The sequence below is a fragment of the Erpetoichthys calabaricus genome, chromosome 5, assembly GCF_900747795.2.
Source record: "Erpetoichthys calabaricus chromosome 5, fErpCal1.3, whole genome shotgun sequence".
In the NCBI taxonomy this organism is placed as follows: domain Eukaryota; kingdom Metazoa; phylum Chordata; class Cladistia; order Polypteriformes; family Polypteridae; genus Erpetoichthys; species Erpetoichthys calabaricus.
In genome coordinates, this window is record NC_041398.2 from 15971047 (window position 1) to 15989336 (window position 18290).

Consider the following 18290-nt stretch of genomic DNA (forward strand, 5'->3'; position numbering starts at 1 on the left):
AGTGACTTTTAGATCTATCTATTATATAGTGATTTTTTGATCTATCTACCTATCAATTATATAGCGACTTTTAGATCTTTCTATTTATCTATTATATATTGACTTTTCGATCTATCTATTTATCTATTATATAGTGACTTTTTGATCTATCTATCTATCAATTATATATTGACTTTTAAATCTATTATATAGTGACTTTTTGATCTATCTATTTATCTATTATATAGTGACTTTTAAATCTATCTATCTATTATATAGTGACTTTTTGATCTATCTACCTATCAGTTATATATTGATTTTTAGATCTATCTATTTATCTATTATATAGTGACTTTTAGATCGATCTATCTGTCTATTATATGGTGACTTTTAGATCTATGTATCTAACTCTTGCTCCTTCACCATGCAGGTCATATGCCTCATTCAGGTCTCCGTGAGCATCACAAAGTCAAACCAGTGGGACCCAAGGGTTCTCTGAAGAGACACACATGAAGGAGTCGAGTCTTCATCTCAGGTCACTGGATAGCGTCCATGTCTCACAAACAGCAAGCACCAGGACTCTAAAGACTTGGACCCTCGTCCTTTTGCTGACATACCAGGAGTGCCACACACCCCTTTCCAGTGACCTCTATCCTCCTAACCCCCTATCCTCTCCCAATCCGTCTACTGACTTCATAGGAAGAGTCACCAGAGTCACATGAATGTCACTAATGAGGTCAGTAAGCCTCTCAATGACAAGGTTGACACTCTTTCTGCAGACAGACACCCTGCTGATGGCCGTGCCCAAGAGGTCATTAAAGGCCTGGCTCTTGGTTTTTATCAGGACTCTCACAAACCAAGACCCTCAGACTCCTCACTCAGTCTCTTGAGACCCCCGATCAGAGCCTCCATTCAAGATCACAGCATCATCAGCAAAGTCAAGATCAGTGTTGCCCCCCAGCCTCTGGACCCCACCACCCTTCCCAGTAGCCTGGAGAAGTTCACCCCTGGATACCACAGATCCCTGCAGCTTTCCCCTCCCTCAGCTGGTTCACCACCTGTGCCAGCTCACTGAGACTGGGGGAGTTTCTGCAGCTAATTGGAGGATCAACTTCAAGAACCGTGGACCCATAGATGTCCATAGTCCTAGCTGGAGGATCAGCTTTTAAACAGCTGCTCAATGTAGCAAACCCTACGGGTCACAACTGCAGTGTCATCCATCCAAACACTTTAAAGAGCCTCCACGGGTGTAGACGAGAGCAAGAAATGTGTTAGAAGAGAAAAGGTTTTGGAGGTTAAGTAGGGTCTAAAGAGCAGGCTCGGCAGCATAGGAGGAGGGAAGGGTTAAGGCAGAACGATTAGGGACCCCAAAATGGGTGTAAGTTTTGAACAATAAACATTTGTGTGGAGTGGGGTGAGCATGGCCCAATGACCTCCCAGGGATCTGAGGTACGACTGCAGGTGCGTGAAGAATGATGGGAGGAGTGCCGACCTCAACAGACAGGGGGGTTCAGGTGATGAAGAGCATGGCTGTTGAGTCTCCACCGGCTGTGCGAGTTATGGGTGAGCTGGGAAGAAAAAGAAGGAGGTGGGCTGGGATCATCTTTGTATTTAAAAAGAACATTAGGGATCCAATGATCCTCTACTTTTAATGGATTTGCTTATTACAACTTTTTAATCTCCACCGACTCCTTCATTTTTTTGGATTATTTCTTGTGGCTTATGCACTGCACTTGGAGCACTGTTTTGGACTTGCTTTTTATTTAAAGTAATTTTGAACTTTTCCATCATCCCCTTGCTTCATGTGTGTTTTGTCCTCATCTGTAATGCTCATCCAGGTCATGACGGGTTCAAGAGGCTCTCATTATAAGAAGAGGAAGTAAGGAGCCAACCCGGACCATCACTGTCATCACTGACATCTTATATATAAACATCTATGCATGGAAGTGTCTGTCTGTTCGGCCCAGAAGGGAGAGGGGGAGTCGGGGTAAGGGCTCCACTTCCAAAGAAACAGAAAACTCTCTTAGCCGCTAATATCCAAATGGGGCAGCACATCAGCAAAATGAAACGTCCTAAGAAAGACAAAGTCGCTTAGCCGCTAATACACAAGTGGGGCAGCATGTTGAGAAAAACGACACCTCAGAAGAAAGACAAAGTCGCTTAGCCGCTAATGCACAAGCGATGTGAGCACACCGGCAATATGAAACCTCTGAAGAAAGAGACCCTCGCTTAGCCGCTAATGCACAAGTGGGGCAGCAGGTTGGCAAAATGACACTTCAGAAGAAAGACAAAGTCGCTTAGCCACTAATGCACAAGCGATGTGAGCACACCGGCAATATGAAACCTCTGAAGAAAGAGACCCTCGCTTAGCCGCTAATGCACAAGTGGGGCAGCAGGTTGGCAAAACGACACCTCAGAAGAAAGACAAAGTTGCTTAGCCACTAATACACAAGTGGGGCAGCAGGTTGGCAAAATGACACCTCAGAAGAAAGACAAAGTCACTTAGCCGCTAATACACAAGTGGGGCAGCAGGTTGGGAAAAACGACACCTCAGAAGAAAGACAAAGTTGCTTAGCCGCTAATGCACAAGCGATGTGAGCACACCGGCAATATGAAACCTCTGAAGAAAGAGACCCTCGGTTAGCCGCTAATGCACAAGTGGGGCAGCAGGTTGGCAAAATGACACTGCAGAAGAAAGACAAAGTCGCTTAGCCACTAATGCACAAGTGGGGCAGCATGTTGGCAAAATGACACCTCAGAAGAAAGACAAAGTCACTTAGCCGCTAATACACAAGTGGGGCAGCAGGTTGGCAAAACGACACCTCAGAAGAAAGACAAAGTTGCTTAGCCGCTAATACACAAGCGATGTGAGCACACCGGCAATATGAAACCTCTGAAGAAAGAGACCCTTGCTTAGCTGCTAATATACAAGCGAAGCGAGCACATCGGTAAAACGAAACCTCCAAAGAAAGACTTAGTTGCTATTGGATTTTAACCTCCACCGTGCACTTTATTTTATGGATTATTTATTGACATTTTGAGCACTGCACCTTATTGGATACTTTGATTTTTTTAAATAAAAGTACTGAACAGTTTTACATCTGCCAAGCAAAATCCACCGTGCACTTTATTTTATGGATTATTTATTGACATTTTGAGCACTGCACCTTATTGGATACTTTGATTTTTTTAAATAAAAGTACTGAACAGTTTTACATCTGCCAAGCTTCATCCGGTATATTGATGGTGTCGGTTCAAGAGACTTCCCAAAGGAGCATGGAGCCGACATGCGTCATCACAGAAGGAGTTTTAGAATCCTTTCCATTGTTTCAGCTCTCTTGTTGGGATCATCAGCCCGGTGCAACATCTCTTCAAGCACTCGCTTTGAACTGCACTCTCACCATCTGATTGAGACTTGTGTTTAGAAGTGCAAATTACCACCCAATTCCATCATTTGCTCCTCGTTGTTGAATGATTCCGCAATTTTGGACTGGACAAAAATATGCCATTAATTATAACTATTTTGTTTAACCCTTTGTTGCCTAAATTTATTAACAGTTATATTTTTAAAAAAGAAATTAGTACGCATTAGTACTGCTAGATGGCGTGACCAGTGCTTCCAATATGATCCTTGGTATGTATCGAATAAGCATCAACCGGCATTGGCGGGATACATACACCACCTCGGCTGCATTGAGGCCGGAAGCGGTTTGAAGCATCTAGAAGGGGGTTTAATTTGTTTGAGGCATGTTTTACAATGAGCAGCATGGTGGCGCAGTGGTAGCGCTGCTGCCTTGCAGTTAGGAGACCTGGGTTCGCTTCCTGGGTCCTCCCTGCGTGGAGTTTGCATGTTCTCCCCGTGTCTGCATGGGTTTCCTCCCACAGTCCAAAGACATGCAGGTTAGGTGGATTGGCGATTCTAAATTGGCCCTAGTGTGTGCTTGGTGTGTTTGTGTGTGTCCTGCGGTGGGTTGGCCCAGGATTGGTTCCTTCCTTGTGCCCTGGGATTGGCTCCAGCAGACCCCCGTGACCCTGTGTTCGGATTCAGCAGGTTGGAAAATGGATGGATGTTTTACAATGCTAGAATGTTCAGCTGGTAAATAAAAATAGTCTGGTGTCAAATCTGTGATTTGTGTTCTTTTTTTACCCCACAAAAAAGTAAAACAGCTGAATGAACATCGTCCAGGAGTAGCGAGCGATTCCATCATTTTTGCCTGGGGTTGTATGTGTCATGTCGGCTCAGTCGATATCATGGATTGTGTGCGAGTCAGCTGTACCTTTGAGAAATAAAGCAAATTATTGATTTAAATGCAGCGAACAAACATCTGTAGCTGGCTATTGTGCTTTGACCCATTATTATTTTGCACTGCGGTGAAAGCCAGAGATTGCCATTTAATAATTATTATAAAAATGTAATGCTGCACGGTGCCCGGCCCAATTGATTCCTGCTCATTTTATGCTGTTTTAGTAACTTGTCATCTTTAAAAGGACTGCTAGCTATAAGCTACACAAAGACAGAACGAACACGCGACTTTGCAGACCTGCCCCTGCTATTGGTGGCGTCACACCAGCTCACACTTAGGTGACTCGCTCGTGTCACTTGTCCATCGCCTTTGCAATAACCTTATATATAAAAGTCTACGCGAGGAAGTGTGTGTGTCTGTCTGTCCGGCCGGCCGGCCCGGAAGTGCGATCGGGTAGGGAGAAGCTAAAAGAGCCGAGAAGGCGGACCCAACTTAACGAGACAGAAGAAAAAAGACCTACAAGGCTACAACATGAAGCTGAAAGAAAGCAACTCCCTCGCCAAAGTGAAACCGCCGAGGAAAGACAAACGAGAGAGAAACTCGCTTAGCCGCCGATAGACAAGGGGGGCGAGCACGAATTCATTCATTTCTTTTTTTTTTCTAACGATTTCAATAGTTTCTAGGAGCCTGGAATTTTAACAGCACACAGCTAGTAGTAATAATAATAATAATTGTCAACGTTCTGATGACTGGCTGCTCATCTAAATTGACCGATTTCTACTCCAAATGACTTAATCAGTAAATTGGTCGATGTGAAAAACATTTTTTTTTTTAAGATGAATCTGCTTTTCTAAGCTTTAAGGTAATTTGACTTGTAGCGTAATACTCCCTTACACCAAGCATTGCGGTACTTGAAGAAGCGCACGTGTGCTTCTGCAAAGTCCTGTGCGCAGAGAGCCGACAGTTTACACTTGAGAAGGGAGCGGCGGGCGGAGCGTCGGCTTTGACGTCAATGAAAGGGGAGGAGTCCTAAGCCGAGAAAAGGGAATGTGAGGTCTGCCGCGCGCGCGCGCGCGTGTGTGTGTGTGTCGTCCTGCGTAACTGAACAGGCAACCGGAACAAAGAGAGGGGCTGCTCTGTAAGGTCAGACCTTTGCATTTTGTCCTGTAATTAAAATTTTCTGATGATTTCAAAAGTTTCTAGGAGCCCGGGCTTTATACAACACGGGCGTACACAGCTAGTAATAATAATAATTGTCAATGTTCTGATGACTGGCTGCTCATCTAAATTGACCGATTTCCACTCCAAATGACTTGATCAGTAAATTGGTCGATGTGAAACACATTTTTTTAACGATGAATCTGCTTTTCAAAGCTTTAAGGTAATTTGACTTGTAGCGTAGCACCCTTACACCAAACATTGCGTTACTTGAGGAAGCGCACGTGTCCTTCTGCACAATCAGACTTAAGCAGAGAACGGCGGGCGGAGCGTTGGCTTCGACGTCAAAGAAAGGGGAGGAGTCCTAAGCCAAGAAAAGGCGACGTGAGGAGCGGCGCGGCAGACGTGTGTGTGTGGAACTGGACAGGCAGCAGGAACGAAAAGAGGGGCTGCTCTGTGAGGTTAGACCTTTGCATTTTGTCCTGTAATTAAAATGGACGCTCCGTGTGTGAGTGTGCACAGTGCGCGAGAGCCAAACGTCATCTTGACAAACACTTCACTACAATTGTGACTTCTAGTGATGAAAAACATTTGATTGGTGCCCTGTGTTATTTTGTCTACATGTTTGTTTAGTTAAAACAAGTATGGATTTGACCGGGATTTTATTTATGTTAGCATTGTGAATTTCCCCTTGGGGATTAATAAAGTATCTATCTATTTTTATGATCTCTGAACAATAATACTGCACAATTTCATTTTACTAACATAACAACAACGGTCTTCAGTTTGATTGTAAAAATGTAACAAAGTTTAACAGTTTAGTAATGGACATGCAGCTTTTGCACTTCTAGATAGGCAAGAGCTTAGTGTAAAATAATAATAATTTATTAGGTACACCTTGCTAGTCCCGGGTTGGACCCGCCCCCTTTTGCAATCATTCATCCTGGCACAGCTTCAACAAGGTGGATCCTGCTCCATAGTGACATGATAGCACCACACAGTTAGCTGCAGATTTGCTAGCTGCACATCCATGATGCGAATCTCTCTTTCCACCATATCCCAAAGGCAATCTATTGGATTGAGATCTGGTGACTGTGGAGGCCATTTGAGTCCATTGAACTCCTTGTCATGGCCAATATAGCAACAGTCACTCTTGGACTACAAGTACTTCTTTCCAAATTATGTTATTTATCAATTTCTGTTATTGCACTCAATTCATAAGTGCAATATTTAGTTATTCTATTGTATTATACTGCATTATAATTTAATTTTGTACTTCTGTACTAAATGGACGGCAGTTCCTACCCATTCTAGTGTTGGGCTCCATGGGAGAGGCGCCCCGGTGAATTCATTTTTGGAGTTTAAATTATTAGACTGACCTATCCAACCACAAATAATAACTTTAAAGTTAATATGTTAATATGTCCGCTTTGGGTACCAAATGTTAAAAACGAAAATTCAATTTGCATCTGTAAGAAAGGTGCTATATAGGCGCCTGACCCTACACAGACTCACAATGGTGGCATGTACAAAAATAAATAAACTTATTTTTCTTCACCTCTGAGGCACATCTTCCCCCGTAATCCCCACAGGCACAGCACAGTCCCAAGCACAAATAAAGCACCCAAAACTCTCTCTCTCTCCTTGGCACCACCACTTCTCCTTCAAGCTTTGTCCTCCTCCTCCCGACTCTGGCCATTGAGTGGTGGTTGTTGGCCCCTTGTATAGTCCACCCAGACGTGCTCCAGGTGGTTGACTGACGAGTTCCAGCTGCACTTCCAGGTGTGGTGAATATGCTGCCCATACGGGCTCAGGAGACCCAGCTGCAGCACACCCTGGCGGTGCCTGCGGAATCCTACAGGGGTGCACCCAATTCCAATTCTCATGGAGCCCTGAGGGAAACCGAGGCACCGCTCCAACCTAGGGTGGGCAGCCATCTAGCATCCAGGGGGAGGTATTGCACCATCCAGGGCTGCTCCCCCTGAATATACAGTGAAGGGGCATCCCAGCCAGGCATAGACCCCCGGCTGTCTGCCACATTGCCCTTCTCTCAGCTGAGTCCCATGGGGCTGCCACAGTCACAATAATAGAAAAGGGTACTAGCCGTCCGTTTAGTACACAAGTACCTTTAATTATGGCCATTATATGTGAATGCACCTTTAGGATTGTTGCAATTTCGTCGTACTAACTGAAATGACAATTAAGAAGGAATCCGCAAAATGATTGGGGAGCTTGTCTACCATCTCCTCCTTATAATCCCTAACCATCCCGAACCCAGCAAATCCTTCCATTGCCTCGCTAGCAGTTGCCGACCATCAAGCCACTTCCACTATGGAAGATCAAGATTTAAGATAGGAAGGGATGCAACCCATGGGAAGGTGAATTCCACAGGGAAAGGGAAAAAAAGAAAAAAGAAATGACGTGGATTCAAAACAAAGGGGGAATAGAAAAACAAAAATCCCATCTAAGATTTATTTTACACTTGCAATTTATAGGGGGTGACAGTACTTTGAAGGACATCTACGTGGACATGGGAGATTCTGTTCATAAATCCTCTTGACGTCAGCACCACGGGTTGAATTTTGGGGGTTTAATTCCAAAATTTAGCAATTTGTTTGCAACTTCATATTTCTCTTTTTTTTTTTTTAACCTGTCCAATGTGTCTCTTAAGACTGCTGTTTGACTCCTGCTGACCACATTCTGAACAGCTGTGAGGTCTCTCACCAGTATGAATTATTTCTCAGCTACAAAGGTCATTGCTGTCAGACAATCACTACCTCATAAGGGAGAACAAGAAGGACTTCAGTTCATGTCAGTTTATTTTTATCTGTCGTTTTTCACTAGTTGCAGACACAGAGCATTGCAACAAGTCCACAGGTAAAATGCAATTTTTTCTGATTACATAATGAGTACACATAATGACAGAGATTTGTTTAAACACATAGGCAAATAAAACAGTGGAAAACCGTAATGGAACCTGACAATATCCATCCAAAAGAACAAACACATAGAGCTGTTATGAACCCCGTGTTTGACGAGTATGAATTCTCATGTGCTATTGAAGTGTTCCTTTTTTGTAAGATCCTTTTCATTCAGGACATCAATGAGGATTCTATCAGAGTGAATTTTGTCCAAATGAGTTTCTAATGCACTACCAGTCATGCTTCTCTTCTTCACTACCATTACTGCTACTCCTGTAAGTTTGCAGCAAGACCTTGCTGCAGTACCTGAACTGTCCCTTGTGCTGCCTCTTCTTGCAGTTTGCACAGAGTGATAGTAATTGGCAGGGAGACCAGAAATCCCGGAAGTTTCTTTTGATAAGACTTGTCATCCTCCGTGCCCCGGCACAGTATCCGTTGCTGTTTTCGCACTGCTGGCTTAGCTTTGATTCTCTTCTCTTTAGCATGATTGCTTAAGTGGTACTTAAGGCCTCTTCTTTGTGAAAATCGCTTACCACATTCAGGACAGAAATATGGCTTCTCTCCAGTATGTATTTGTATGTGCTGCCGAAGAGAGTTAGGTTTAGAGAATCGTTTACCACATTCAGAACACCAGTGTGGCTTCTCCCCAGTATGAATTTGCATGTGACTCCGAAGAGAGCTATTATCCGTGAATCCTTTACCACATTCCGAACACACATACGGCTTTTCTCCAGTGTGAATTCGTGTGTGCTTCTGAAGAGAGCTACCATCAAGGAATCGTTTGCCACATTCCGAACAACAATGAGGTTTCTCTCCAGTGTGAATTCTGATGTGACTGCGTAGGCCGCTTTTCAGTATGAACCGTTTTCCACATTCACTGCAACAATAAGGCTTCTCTCCGCTGTGAATTCTTAAGTGGTTACGAAAACCACTTAATATTGAGAACCCCTTACCACATTCAGTACAGCAATAAGGTTTGAGTCCACTGTGAATTTTTGAATGACTTTGAAGATTGCTTTTATAAGAAAATCTTTTACCACATTCAGCACAGCAGTACGGCTTCTCTCCAGTATGAACGCGTGCGTGCTGCTGAAGAGCACTGTTACTAGAGAATCGTTTGCCACACTCCATACAACAGGGTTTTTTCCCTCCAGAGTGATTTCTTTTATGTCTGTTTAGACTGCTTCGTTGCAGAAATAGTTTACCACATTCAGGACAGACATACGATTTCTTAGTTGAATGAATGGACACATCTTTACAGTCTGATTCATTTTTAAAAGTTTTCCCACACTCCTCGCTGGTGTGTAATGCTTCTTGGTCTGTACTAAAAACTTGTTGTTGCTCAGTGTTAATAGCTTCCATCTGTGCGCATTTGGCAGCAGGAAGGGAACCACACTGGAAAGGTGCAGGGGTCAAATTTTCTGATCCTCTTGTTGCCATCTTCATCTTCTGCTTGTCTTGTTTGTGTTGAAATCTGCACTCAAGAGAGGACTCAGCTAATGAAGTAGAGATGCTGGAATTCTTCTGAAATGCTGAAATAATACAATTAGTTTTGTTATTATTAATTTATACATTTGTATCAGTCATACACTTTGGTGTGGCTTCCTTACATCACAGTTCTATTCCAGCTGTGTCCACTCTGTGTGTGTGTGTGTGTGTGTGTATTGTCATCTTCTCCTTCTGTCTGCTCCCACACCCCACAGATGTATCTGCTGTGTTAATCACCATCTGGTGTGACCGAGTGCGATGTGTATGCCCTGTAGTGGCGTCCATTCTTGGTTGATGTCTGTCTTAATTTATCCTTTTTGGCCCTGGATTTTCTGTTTTTATGGGAAAATTATTTTGTGAGATATTCTACCTTTGGGGTGTCGAGGAAGCTCAAAAATGAAAAAAAAAAAAAAATTACTATTATACAATTGCTGCCAAATACTTCATTCTGCTTGAAGAAATACAATTGAAAGTGGAGCTACTTACTATGTGGTGCGCACAGTCCGGAAACATCCATTTTCACTTCCGTGTTTTGTAGACTGTATGCCAGTCTTTCAGGTCCGCACTAATAGTAGCACGTGCCCGATGCCAACTCCTGCAAACATACCTGAGCTTTACAAAAAGGGCTGCATATTTTTGTGCTAGTAATAGGAGGCCACGGCCAGGCTGCTCAAGAACCCAGGTTAATAAAAATGGAGGGGCTTGAGCTTAGGTTTGACTTAATTAATGTGACAGACGCACATGTCAGATACCATCCACCCATGTCCAGTCATCACCATTGCTCCCTCAATCTGTCATTTTCACTGCTCTTACTAATTCTCATTTCATTCTTTTGTTCCTCTTGATCTTCAGCAGGACCCTGCACTCTAGGTGATGAACTCCATGCTAGAGCTCCGTCTTAATTCTGTTGGCACAGAGGAGATTGGTGGGCAGATGACATACCATGACAGCAATTTGGGAGATGAATGGGGGGTTTCCATTCTTTCCTGTGCTTTAGTCAATAAAGTTAATTTGATTAAGCACCTAATTTCAAAGTAAAAATATGTACATCGGTATCTTCTCTTTCACTAGTAAGGTCCTTTGGTGAGCGTAGCTACTCTTGGCCCCGGATCAATGCTTTGTGGAGCAACCAGAGAAAGGCTTGGGCGGGCAGCTGTCAAACAGAAACTGGAATCTGGCAGCTGTCACGCGCACACGCGCACACACACACACACACACACACACACACACTTGGGAGACAGCTAAAGGGCCTGAATAAAAGTAGTACCACACCAGACCAGGGGGTGGAGAGCTGCACTGACTCTCTCTCAATCCTCTGCAGACCATCCACGGAAAATCCCGCTAGGTTCTGCCGCCAATGATGAGGTCACTTCCAGTCCTGAAGACGTCACTCCTGGTTCCAGCATCATTGATGACATCACTTCCGGCCACTACATGAACGCATTCAGCACGACGATCAGCTCATACTGGTACATCACTTTCGATCACCAGATCACCTGTATCAAAACCACAGCGCGATACGTCAGAGTCCAGTTCAACAATAATACACAAAACGTTGCCTACGGAGTATTTTGTTTTGCACTTTCGCGTTGCTCTCTCCCCCGATGTGCCTTTAGCAGTGGCGGCTGTTGCCTGCGTGAAGTCGGATCCGGTCTAGAAGACACCCCCCCCCCTTTTCTGGCATCATTGATGACATCACTTCCGGTAGTGCTGCTATTGATGATGTCAATTCTGGTCCTGAAGACATCGCTCCTGGTTCTGGCATCATTGAGGACGTCACTTCCAGTACCAGCGCCATTGATGACATCACTACCCGTAGTGCTGCTATTGATGTCCCTTCCAGTCCTGAAGATCTCACTCCTGGTTCCAGAATCATTGATGACATCACTTCCAGTATCAGCGCCATTGATGACATCACTTCCGGTAGTGCTGCTATTGATGACGCCACTTCCTGTCCTGAGGACATCACTCCCGGTTTCGGCGCCATTGATGACATCATTCTCAATTCCGGTCCAGTTGATGTCACTTCCTTTCCCGGCCCTTAAAGCCGCCATATTCTCCCTCTCTAATCAGTTCTGTTCTGGACTCAAACCTGAATACAACTCATCAATAAAACAACCCTTTTGCAGCCAGGGCACAATATACGGGTGGCTGTCCTAAACCTTTCGGAGGTCTTCGTGTTATTCTTGTGACACAGCTCAGCTCAGCTCAATTTTCTCTGCTGCCTCCATTGAGGTCAATTTCTGCACCCAATGGAGTTCACAAATTCCACCTACTACTGCACAAGTCATCCTTAGGGGGCTTCAGTTCTTCTTTCAAGGTTTTGGAAAATATGCCTGTAAGACTGACTGGGGACTCGAAACTGGCTCAGTGTGGGGGTCAGCAAGGGTGAAAGGGCCCGAGATGGTCTGGATGTGTGCTTGGGGGCTTCTAACACCGCTGTTCCTCCTCCATCTGTGACCCTAAACTGCATTAACAGTGCTTGAGGATATTATGGGATGTCACATGTACTTCATACATCTAGGTGCACTTGTATACACTTGTAGTGGTCCAGGGCCACTCAGATTCACACCGTCAAAGGGACAGTGATTTATTTATTTTTGGTGGGGGATTCCAGAAAGGAACCCAGCCTCGGCCCGACCCGAACTCACTAACAGACAGACGCGGAATCCAATATATCAAACAAATGAACGAGTAACAATTGATATATTAAACGGACACAGTGGCACAGTGGGTAGCGCTTCTGCCTCGCGGTTAGGAGACCTGTGGTTCGCTTCCCGGGTCCTCCCTGCGTGGAGTTTGTATGTTCTCCCCGTGTCTGCATGGGTTTCCTCCAACAGTCCAATGACATGCAGGTTAGGTGCATTGGCGGTCCTCAATTGTCCAGAGTGTGCGCTTGGTGGGTGTGCCCTGTGGTGGGCTGGTGCCCTGCCCGGGGTTTGTTTCCTGCCTTGTGCCCTGTGTTGGCTGGGATTGGCTCCAGCAGACCCCCGTGACGATATAGCAGGTTGGACAATGGATGGATGGAGTACTTCATATACGAGAAAGTCAATATAAAACTACAAATAACCAGATAACTCTCCTCTTCCCCTACAGTGATAAAATAAAAACACCTACGACAATGTCCGTGAATCAGTCCTCCCATGTAATGGATGAAAATGAAGTTTTGTGGGTTTGCGGGGGACCCTCTGAACTGTAGAGGTGAATATAAATTTTCTGAAATCTTAAGTGTTGAGATACATGGGATGAAGACAATGCAGATGGGCAGGAGACAAAACTCAAATCCAACACAACAGTAATGCACGACAGCCACTTAATATCCACACAGGAAAACGGCAACAGTGCTGACAACCAACCAAACAAACAAAACAATGGCCCTCCTTTCTCTGTTTAGCGGGCTCTCTTTGAAAGTTCCCACCAGCCCTCCTTGTCCCCAGCAGCCCCTGCGCCTGTTGCAGTCACTTCCAATCCCTTGGGACAGCTGGGAACTGGAGTCCATGAAGTGGTGGCACTGCTAACACACTCACCGGCCACTTTATTAGTTACACCCGTTCGACTGCTCGGTAACCCCCGATATCGAATCAGCCAATCACATGGCAGAACCTTGATGCATTTCAGCATGTAGACCTCATCAAGACCACCTGCTGAAGTTCAAACCAAGCATCAGAAAGGGGACTGAAGTGACTTTGAATGTGGCACAGTTGTTGGTCTGGGTATTTCAGACACTACCGATCTACTGGGATTTTTCACTCCCAACCATCTCTACGGTTTACAGGGAATGGCGCAAATAAGGGGAACATTTCCAGTGAGGGCAGTTCTCTGGGCGAAAATGCCTTGTTGATGCTAGAGGAGAATGGCCAGACTGGTCTGAGATGACAGAAAGGCAACAGAAACTCAAAAAAGCACTCATTACAACTGAGGTGTGCAGAAGAGCAGCTCTGAATACACAAAATCATGTTGAACCTTGAAGCAGGTGGGCTATGACAGCAGGAGACCACACCAGGTGCCACTCCTGTCAGCTAAGAACACGCAACGGAGGTTAAGAATTCAAATGGGGCTCAGCCAAATTGGACAAGCGAAGATTGGAAAAAAACAAAAAATGTTGCCTGGTGTGACAAATCTCGATTTCTGCTGCAACATCTGGATGGTGGATTGAAGGCCAGAGGTCCACATGACCGTCATCTTCTAATTCTTCCACGTGAAGCCTGAAAACCAGAAGGACTGATTGAGGTCATTGATGTCAGGTAGAATGCCTAGTGGGGGCTCGGTGGTCTTGTGGCCTTGGAACCCCTGCAGATTTTTTATTTTTTTTTTTATTTCCTCCATCCTCCCTGGCCATTGGACCATACTTTATTCTTTGTTAATTAGTATTGCCTAATTTTATTTTTATATTTTTTCTTATTTCATCTTGTAAAGCACTTTGAGTGACATCATTTGTATGAAATAGCAGGGGTGTCGAACTCCAGGCCTGGAGGGCCGCAGTGGCTGCAGGTTTTCATTCACACCCTTTTCCTAATCGGTGAGCAGTTTTCGCTGCTAATTAACTCCTTTTACATTCCATTTTAACAGCCCTGTTTTTAAGGATTGGATTTGTTTCTTCATTAAAATGGCAGCCAAACAGAAATGAGATGTGAAACGAGTCGAAAGATAACCAGCTAAACTGGGATTTCAAACTCCAACCAATTTCACTCCAAACATTCTCTTAATGAGAAGCTGATTCTTGCCGTTAATTAAGCCCGTTATTTAATTCCATGGCTTGTTGCTGCTCTCATTCTGCCACAGCAGACATTTCCAAATTTGTCGATTTTCTTGTTTCTTCTAAGAACACCGTGAAAATGTTTTGGTGACCTGAGAGATCAACCTTACTGAGACCTTCACCTTTCTTTATTTTCAGATATTGTGTGATGGGCACAGGTGAGCTGGTCATATGGTGGCTTGTTTGATGTCTCATTAATGTTTGGCTGCTAATTAAGGAAAAAGAGACAATTAAGGGGCCTGAGTCAAGTGAATTAAAACGAATGCAAAAGAAGTTAATTAGCAGTAAAAATGGCTCACTAATGAAGAAGATAGGTAGAATGATAACATGCAGCCACTGCGACCCTCGAGGACTGGAGTCCGACACCTGTGTGCTATAGAAATAAATGTTCTTCTTGTTGAAAGCATGTATTTCATCCTGCCTTGTATGAAAGGTTCAGGCTGCTGCTGCTGGTGGTGGTGGAATGGTTTGGGGGATATTTTCTTGGCACACTTTGGACCCCTTTGTGGCATTTAAACAATGATTAATTGGTACTGTCTACCCGAGTCTCATTGCTGGCCATGTTCATCCCTTTGTGCCCATCCTCTGATGGCTCCTTCCTGCAGAATAACACGCCATGTCACAAAGCCCACATCATCTCCAACTGGTTCCTTGACCATGACAATACTCAAATGGCCTCCACAAATCACCAGGGGCCTCGTATAACACCGTGCGTAGAACTCACACTATAACATGGCGTAAGCACAAAAGTGGGAATGTGCGTACGCACAGAAAAATCCAGATGCAGGAATCTGTGCGCACGCAAAATTTCATGTTCTTCCACTACATAAATCCTGATCAGCGTGAAAAGTAACGCACGTGCACGCGCCTTCTGTCCCGCCCCAACTCCTCCCAGAATTACGCCTTTGAATATGCAAATCAATATAAATAGCCTTCTGTGAAAAGACAATGGGAAAAGCACAGGGGAAAATATAAGAATTTGTTGGTTTAAACAGTGGTATAATTAACAAAAGAAAGTTGATCGAGTGACAGTGTGTCGGAGAAACTTGAAAGATCGAGTTCACAAAGTTGCACAGTGCCCGAAATAAAAAAGAAATCACATATCAAAGTCGCCGTGAAAAGGCGAGTCGTAGCCCACCGTCTGAGTGTCATATGAAAGCTTATTAGGGTACAGAGAAAAAAAAAATTGGCACACAGTGGGAAAAAAGCACAAAATATCAACTTTAATCTCGAAATTTCCAGTTTAATCACGTAGTTTATTTTGCCATTAAAGTAGAACATCATAAACTTCATCTTAAAATCGTTTATTTTACTAGTTTCTCAAGTAGCATGTTAAATGCTTTGTTATGTATTTGATCTTCTATGTGCTCTGTGTGTGTGAATCACTACGTGCTTCCGTTCTTTCTCTTTCTCCGACAGGACACAGAATCCATTACATTCGAGATATTACAGCTCTCTGAATAATTAAAATACTGAGATGATGATGATGATGATTACATGATATCATTTTCATGACGACAGGAATGAAAGCATGTTATTAAACATGTGAACACGGGGGCACAGTGCTTGTTCATATCTCACGCAAGAGTCTTGCTGCGCCATGTGCAACCTTCGATGAAATAATTTATTACAGAAGTACTGTCTCTTTCAAACGTACTAATCTCCAATTCCTGTCTTTACTTTTCTTCCTCCAATACCCAATCGCCACACAATCAGCTCTGTAATAGACGTGAAGCCATCTGTAAGCTTAGAACACCGATTCCTCAAAACTTTTAAGGAACATTGAAATATCTTCGTAGTACATGTTTAATTATTCTATCCGTCTATCCTTCCAGTGTCGCGTCAGCACCAGCAATAATACAGCGCAAGGCAGGAGCTATCCGTGAACTAGCTAGCGCTGCGGCACCGTGTCCTCACATGTTTAATTATTAACAATACAGATTATTTAAATGAAGTTAAAGTTTTATCTGTATACTATAAGCAACATATTTTGCTGCATTTCATCTTAAAAATGATATTGTCATCATACGTGCTTTATAAAGTAGCGCTGGTTGTGCAATATTATAACTGTAGTGCAAGTTTACAGTGAGGTGATTGTACTTATAAATCCAAACAGTTCTACAAGGAGCACTTGATGGACTGATTGAGTGCGTTTAGAGTTCTTGGGATGAAACTGTTTGTGAACCGCGAGGTCCGTACAGGAAAGGCTTTGACGCTTTTTGCCGTGGTTGAGGTAGTGTGTGCTTGAAACTGTATACCGATAATTCTCTTTCCGATCAGCTGCTGCTGTGATTCACACTCAGATACAGTGATATAAATACTCCGAGTGGTGCAGTGAGAGTAATATGGAAAAAGATGATCCGCAGTGGCAACCCTTAGCGGGAGCAGCAAAAAGAAGAAGATGCAGCAGTGAGAGTAACAACGCTAAAGCAGTTCTGATATTTGGAATACTATGGCTATTCCCTGGACCATTATATTGCTGCAGGTTAATTACAATCAGATACATTACACTAAAACAATATGCAGTTAATTTCAATGTATTTATAAAGCCACGTCAGGAATGTGGAGCTAAGAAAGAAGTCCACACAGGAACAGTAGCACTGCTTTGACGCTGGGTGCCGCCAGTCTGCAAAACCGAGCGGAGAAATTGCGTACGCCAAGGTATGAGTTACCGTGGAAATGTGCGTGGCTTTACGCCAAGTTTAGGTTTTATACATCGCGATTTGAGCGTGGAAACATTCGTATGCAACATTTCTGTGCGTACGCACCATTCATACATGAGGCCCCAGATCTCAACAGAGCACCTTTGGGTTGTGGAGGAAAGGGATGTGCAACAACTGTGGACCAAACTCCCAGAGGAATGTTTCCAGCACCTTGTGGAATCAACACCATGAAGAATTACGGCCATTCTGAAGGTAAAAGGGGGTCCAACTGGGTACTGGCAAGGTGTACCTAATAAAGTGGCCAGAGAGTGTATATTAGTGAATAACCAGCATAAGGTTAGTTCTGTGACTTAAGCAAAATCTGGACGGTCCGACGAGTTTTTGACAATAACGTCTGTCTGCATGAGGATGTGAGCCTGTGGACGCGATCACCACAGACAAGTCACTCAAACTGAACGAAACTTGGGACAGCCGTAGAAAATGTCAGAAAGCCCTTTGACCAAATCAGTTTCCCGTAGATTTAGCTCCACAGACGCAATGATATTAGATCTTTTTTTTTGTTTTAGCTCCTACTTGTCCACATTTACCCCGAAATTTGAGCACAGGTAGAGTGGTGGCTCTGAGGCTAGGGATCTGCACTGGCAATGGGAAGGTTGCCGGTTCGAATCCCGTAAATGCCAAAAGGGACTCTGCTCTGTTGGGCCCTTGAGCAAGGCCTTGAACCTGCAATTGCTGAGCGCTTTGAGTAGTGAGAAAAAGCGCTATATAGAATTGCAAAGAATTATTATTATTATTAATTATAGTTGATAGAATCCATATTTTTTAAGAAGATGTGATTCTTTAATTTCATTGAACGTAATGGTGGTGGTGTCTTACTGCTAAAATGGTGGCGTTATATGGGACACTTTCAGTAGTTTTTGACCTTTCAGAAACATTTAGTGTTTAATTTTTGGTTAGGTCAGCTATTGTTTGTCATTAACTCTTTGAGGGCTGAATATGATGGGACAGGAAGTGACATCATTAGGACCGGAACAGCAAGTGACATCATCAATGGTGCTGGAACCCAGAGTGATGTCTTCTC

The 18290-nt window shown here is 43.9% G+C and overlaps 1 protein-coding gene across 1 annotated transcript in view; it reads right to left on the minus strand.

Moving 5' to 3' along the window:
* Positions 1 to 18290, minus strand: part of LOC114641591 (zinc finger protein 585A-like) — a 62696-nt gene that overhangs the window by 28023 nt on the left and 16383 nt on the right. The window contains exon 3 of the mRNA XM_051927754.1: positions 8571 to 9834. Coding sequence (XP_051783714.1) covers positions 8571 to 9834 — 1264 coding nt within the window. The remainder of the gene's footprint in view (positions 1 to 8570; positions 9835 to 18290) is intronic.